At 34.1% G+C, this 6,264-nt stretch overlaps 1 protein-coding gene across 4 annotated transcripts in view; it reads left to right on the top strand.

The window, feature by feature from the left end:
- HNRNPLL (heterogeneous nuclear ribonucleoprotein L-like) overlaps positions 1-5,657 on the top strand; it is a 39,008-nt gene extending 33,351 nt beyond the window's left edge. For all 4 annotated transcript variants that reach the window (XM_012653865.1, XM_012653867.1, XM_012653864.1 and 1 more), the window contains 5 exons: positions 863-984; positions 1,449-1,650; positions 2,306-2,363; positions 2,453-2,551; positions 5,442-5,657. In XM_012653865.1, coding sequence (XP_012509319.1) covers positions 863-984; positions 1,449-1,650; positions 2,306-2,363; positions 2,453-2,551; positions 5,442-5,497 — 537 coding nt within the window. In that variant the 3' untranslated portion in view covers positions 5,498-5,657. The remainder of the gene's footprint in view (positions 1-862; positions 985-1,448; positions 1,651-2,305; positions 2,364-2,452; positions 2,552-5,441) is intronic.
- Positions 5,658-6,264: the final 607 nt, after the last annotated feature.

Here is a 6,264-nt window from a genome sequence, read left to right on the forward strand (position 1 = left end):
AGCTCAAACAATCCTCCTGCCTCAGCCTTCCCAGAATGCTAGGATTACAGGAGTGAGCTACAGCGCTCGGCCTGCTTATTTTTTTAAACTTCCCCTATATTGCACAGGCCTTCCTACTGACCATGCTATCTCATGGCCATTTTGTAGTATTTCTTTTTGTTGTTGTTGTTGTTTGTTTTGTTTTTTGGTAGAGATGGGGTTTTACTTTGTTGTCCAGGCTGGTCTCAAACTCCTTGCCTCAGATGATCTTTCCACCTTGGCCTCCCAAAGTGCTGGGATTATAGGTGTGAGCCACCGTGCCTTGTATTATTTCTTACATAGCATCTTGTTTATTGCCTTAACATAACTCTGCCTAGTTTGTAATTATTATTTGTTTACTTTTAAATTTCTTACCTACCTACCAGAATATAAGGTTCAAGAAGATAATGTATATTATGTTCACCATTAACTCCCCAGTACCTAGCTCACTGCTCATCATAACATATTAGACAATTAATGAATGTTTGTTGAATGAATAAATATAGAGTCCTGCCAGGTGTTGTCATTACCTGCATTTTATAGAGACAATGCAGAAAAGTTAAGTAAATTGCCCCGCCCCCCCAAGTCACACAATTAATAACAACAGCCTGGGTAAGCCTGTGCTATTCTTCAATATGCTATTTTATAGAATTATAGTCTTCCTCTTTAATTTTGTTGAATTTTGATGAGAGTTAAGGGTGTCTCATAACATGGCAGAATATAGTTAAGATTCTAGGTGATCTTCTGTATTTGACTTTAACCACTTAAATCATACTATCTTCTAAAAATTCTGTTATTGTAAAAGGGATTAAATGGTGATCTTTTTGGGATTTTGTATTTACAGGTAAAATTTATGAAGACCATTCCTGGTACAGCACTGGTAGAAATGGGGGATGAATATGCAGTAGAAAGAGCTGTCACACACCTTAATAATGTCAAATTATTTGGGAAAAGACTTAATGTTTGGTAATTATTTATCTTAATAAATTTTAAAAATATTTAAAAATTGTCCTTTTTATTTAGAGACATTAATTTCTATTCAGAATATTTTAATGTAACTGCGAGGGTACATCTGAAACTAGCAGCTGTAGTATTATCATTTTAGATAAGCTTTTTAGGGTCATATAATTTAGATTTTGCTTAGCTATATCTTGTTTTAAGTTTTATAATTGTAAAACATGGTTAAAATGGGCAAGTTTTTACGTTAAAGTTTTCTGAGAATATAGTCAATTGATTTTCTTTCTAATTGATGCCTAAACTGTAAGAGTGATTGATTATAACTCAAACTAAATCCTGTATTTAAATAGCTACAATTGCCTTTTTTTTTTTTTGTTAAGATTCATGGAAGCAAAATATGTTAGCATTTTGAGACTATGCTGCTTTTTATCTAACGAGGTGTGTTCTATATGTTTTTCCTTTCCAATCTTCAGTGTGTCTAAACAACATTCAGTTGTTCCAAGTCAAATATTTGAGCTGGAGGATGGTACAAGTAGCTACAAAGATTTTGCAATGAGCAAAAATAATCGCTTTACAAGTGCTGGCCAAGCATCTAAGAATATAATCCAGCCACCCTCATGTGTGCTGCATTATTATAATGTTCCATTGTGTGTCACAGAAGAGACCTTCACAAAGGTATGTGCTGAGATACAAATGTGTATAGAGTGTTACCATTTCCTATTTTAAATACACTTCAGCCTCACTTTGAAGTCATCTTGCCCTGTCTTCTGCTTTGATATTATTCTTTGTTATTTATTTGGTACTTGTACTTTTCTGGCCTCCATTCTTCATTGGTTTTCACTGGTTTGTGGCTCATTCTTTTTGAGAGTTGGAATTAGAATGAGATAATCCTTACTCTTGCATTCAGAAAGTTATTTTACCATGTCCCTAAATCTCACCCATAACAAAATTTTATGTAACCCTGCCTTTTTCCCTAACTTAGGAAATGCTAAGTAGGAATTTTAAGAAATGCTTCATAAAAGAAGTGATTTTTCTGGAACTCTACACTACTTTATGTACTAGATAAATCCTGGTCAATTCTGAGAATATGTATTTTAGTTAACAAATCTGTGGTTTTATTATACAGCACTAAGTTATTTACCTAGTTTATAGAATTTTACTATTTTTAATTGATTCTCTCATGTAGCTTGATAGTAATCTAAAAACATATTTAGTTAATTCATATCAGACTCAAAACTTAAATGCTGCCATAAAGTTTACTGTCTACAAAAAAAATTGGGAATTTTATTTTGGCCGTATTTTTAATGAAGTTTTCACCTTTCTTTGGCAGTTGTGTAATGACCATGAAGTTCTTACATTCATCAAATACAAAGTATTTGATGCAAAACGTAAGTGAACAGTTCCTCTTTTAAAGTTTTCCGGTTAAGTTGATGACAAGCAAATAACAACGGGTTTGTGTTTGTTTGTTTTGTTGTAGCTTCTGCCAAAACACTTTCTGGGCTATTAGAATGGGAATGCAAAACTGATGCAGTAGAAGCCCTGACAGCACTTAATCACTACCAGATAAGAGTCCCAAGTAAGTAAAATCCTTTATTTTTGTTATAATAATTCTGTGGGAGTTACCTTTAGAAACATTGACAATAATTTTAAGATAACACGTATTAGATTTTTTTTAAATACAGAGCATTACGAAGAAAAAAAGGCATATTATCCCTGTATTAGTTATCTATTGCTGTGTAACAAATTACCACAAAATTTAGCATCTTAAAACAGCAAACAAGCATTTATTATTTTACTATTTCTGAGGGTCAGTAATCTGGGTGCAGTTCAGCTGGGTGGTTCTGGCTAGGGTCTTTTTTGAGGTTGCACTGTTTTGTAGTTCTGCATTCATCATAAGGCTTGTCTGAGGCTGGAAAATCCACTTCTGTGCTCACTCATGTCTTCTTGTTTACAGGCTCAGTCAAGTCATGTTGGCCTTTTCATAATAGCTGGCTTCACTGAGAGTGAGCAATTAGAGAAAAGCAACAATGTTTTTTATAGCCTAATATTGGAAGGGACTTACCATCACTTACATTGTGTTCTTTTGGTCACACAGACTAAGCCTGGTACATTAGGAGGGGACTATGCATGGGTGTGAATATCAGGAGGTGGGGATCACTGGAGCCATCTTGGAGGCTGGCTTCCACAATCCCCGTTGATCATTTTAGAGGAAAGCAATACATATGTATGGTTAGAAAACTCAGGCAGTACTTAAAGGTACAAAATGAAAAGTTAAAGCTGTCTACAACTTCCAACTTTTTTTTGTTTCATTCTTTTTTTCCTCCCTAATGTGTATATATACATTTTTTTTTTTTTTTGAGACAGAGTCTCACTCTGTTGCCCTGGCTAGAGTGAGTGCCATGGCATTAGCCTAGCTTACAGCAACCTGAAACTCCTGGGCTCAAGCGATCCTACTGCCTCAGCCTCCCGAGTAGCTGGGACTACAGGCATGCGCCACCATGCCCGGCTAATTTTTTTTATATATTTTTAGTTGTCCAGATGATTTCTTTCTATTTTTTTTTAGTAGAGACGGGGTCTTGCTCTTGCTCAGGCTGGTCTCGAACTCCTGAGCTCAAACGATCCGCCCGCCTCAGCCTCCCAGAGTGCTAGGATTACATGCGTGAGCCACCGCAACATTTTTAAAACTTTTAAATAATAGGGGGAAAATTATTAAATTTCATTGAGTGTGGTGATGAATGTTGGTTAGGAAAAAAGAAAAATACACAGTGAAGGCTTTATGGGTGGAATAGCACATCTGGAGTTTGCTTTAAAATATTCTAGCTCTCAGCAATGCATATGGAGGGTAGTTACATGAAATAAGACTGTCAGATGTTTACAGTTGTTGAAGCTAGGTGATAGGTATGTGGGGATTCATTAAATTAATCTACATTTTTGTGTGTGTTTGAAAATTCCATAATAAAAAGTTAAAAGAAGTACCTCCTCATTTTACTTTTAGTCACAAAAGGAAATTTTAAGTAGTGAGTCAGACTTGATTTTTGATAGAAAGTTTTAAAAGGCTTTAAAGTCATATGAGATGTATTTGATAGTTGTATGGATTGTAAACTCCTCGGAGATGGGGACAGTTGTTTATCTTTTTATCCTCTGCAGTGTCTTCACGTACTTGTTTACGCATATGCTTTTTCTCTTCCAGGAGTTTTTTTTTTTAAGGAGCTATAGCTTTTAATAATAAAATTCTGATACATTAAGATGCCAGAATTGTTTCTCTGCTTTGATTTCTTATATAAGCAATTGATGAAGAGTGTTTTCTTCTTGATCTGAAAAATTAAAAGAAAGAAGAATTTATAAAATGGAAATGTTTTTGTGATTTATACCCAATTTTTTTTTTTGAGTGGTTTTAGAATTTATATGCCTAATTGATGATCAGAAATTTTTAAATACTAGATTTCCTGGAACCTTTTGGGATCATAGATATCTTCATGTACATTCTAGTTTTGTCCCATTTCCCAAGCTGTTTGAATTGGCTTTTTATAGAGCGTTAACATTGATGATACTTTCTCCAAAGCAAGCTTTGCTGATGGATATATGCATAATTCTGATACTATTTATTTTTAATGATTAATTAATTTACTAGAAAAATATGAGTGCCTTCTATTTGCTAGTTAATGTTTAGAACAACAGCATTGTAACAGTGAGCAAAGTCCTTGCATTCATGGAGTTTACCTTTTAGTAAATGTGAATAAAAATAGGCCGGGCGTGGTAGCTCACGCCTGTAATCCTAGCACTCTGGGAGGCCGAGGTGGGAGGATCACTGGAGGTCAGGAGTTCAAGACCAGCCTGAGCAAGAGCGAGAGACCCTGTCTCTACTAAAAATAGAAAGAAATTAGCTGGACAACTAAAAATATAGAAAAAATTAAGCTGGGCATAGTGGCGCATGCCTGTAGTCCCAGCTACTCGGGAGGCTGAGGCAGAAGGATCGCTTGAGCCCAGGAGTTTGAGGTTGCTGTGAGCTAGGCTGATGCCACGGCACTCTAGCCCAGGCAACAGAGTGAGACTCTGTCTCAAAAATAAATAAATAAATAAATAAAAATAATCTGGCTGAGCATGGTGGCTCATGCCTGTAATCCTAGCTCTTTGGGAGGCTGAGGCCGGAGGATCACTTGAGCCCAAGAATTTGAGGTTGCAGTGAGCTATGATGATGCCAGTACACTCTAGTCTGGACAAAAGAGAGAGTTCCCATCTGAAAAAAAAATAAAAAATATTCTTCCTCTTACCTTTTTTTTTTATTAGTTGTTTTATTCTAAGCTCAATTTAGTCTTTTTTTCTCTTCCCCTTACCTTACACAGAATTTTTCCTTCTTTATATTCCTGTTTCTAATGCTATTAAAAGGTGAAATAATTTACTCTGCTAATTCAAGGTGATCTTGAAAGTTTGATGAACTATTAACTTTGTTTTTTTGATTTTTACAGATGGTTCTAACCCCTATACATTGAAGCTTTGCTTTTCTACATCATCCCATTTATAAGAAGAGAAGAGCATGTTAGAATTTATGTTCATCTTTATTATAATTTTAAAGCTATACTTCATTAAAAATCTAAAATGGTTGATCTGATGTTGCCTTGCTTACTTTAAGATCCTGTTCTGTAATAAACATATTTTGCCTTGAGTAAATTTGTTGTAAACTTGAATATTGAATTGTTTTCATTTTAAGATAGAATATCATTATGTAGACTATCTACAGCTTCATTGTAGATTATATAAATATATGATTTCTAACCTTATTACTATAATTTTTCTCCTACAGTAAAAATATATTTGCATTCTTAATGCTAATTATCTACAAGTATTTTTCCATTGTGTATGAGATTAATGCAGGTGAAAAGTATTGCATTTTAATATAGAATTCCTATTATATGTTTAGATGTTTGAGTATGTTGCCAGTTGCTCATATTAAACATACCTTGTATTTATTATTTTAATCGAGTCTGAGAATAACATTGCACATGTTGAATTTTAAGTACTACAGATTTAGCTGATTTTATATTTCTGAAAGGCTAACAGACATGGATATACTTGTACAATATGCACTCAAACTTATTTAAATTGGTGTATTTTTTTGAAGTCATTGTCCATTTGTAATTGACATGCCTCTGTTTCTAGTTCCAGTTCGGAGATTTTATAAAGTTATAACAATCAGTTAATGTGTTCATCTTCATTTGTTGCATGTGACTTAATCTTATAAATATATTTAGTATTTGGCATTGAGATTTTATTTTAATAAAAGTTATGATT

Source organism: Propithecus coquereli, unplaced genomic scaffold (genome assembly GCF_000956105.1).
Source record: "Propithecus coquereli isolate 6110/MARCELLA unplaced genomic scaffold, Pcoq_1.0 Scaffold43, whole genome shotgun sequence".
In the NCBI taxonomy this organism is placed as follows: Eukaryota; Metazoa; Chordata; class Mammalia; order Primates; family Indriidae; genus Propithecus; species Propithecus coquereli.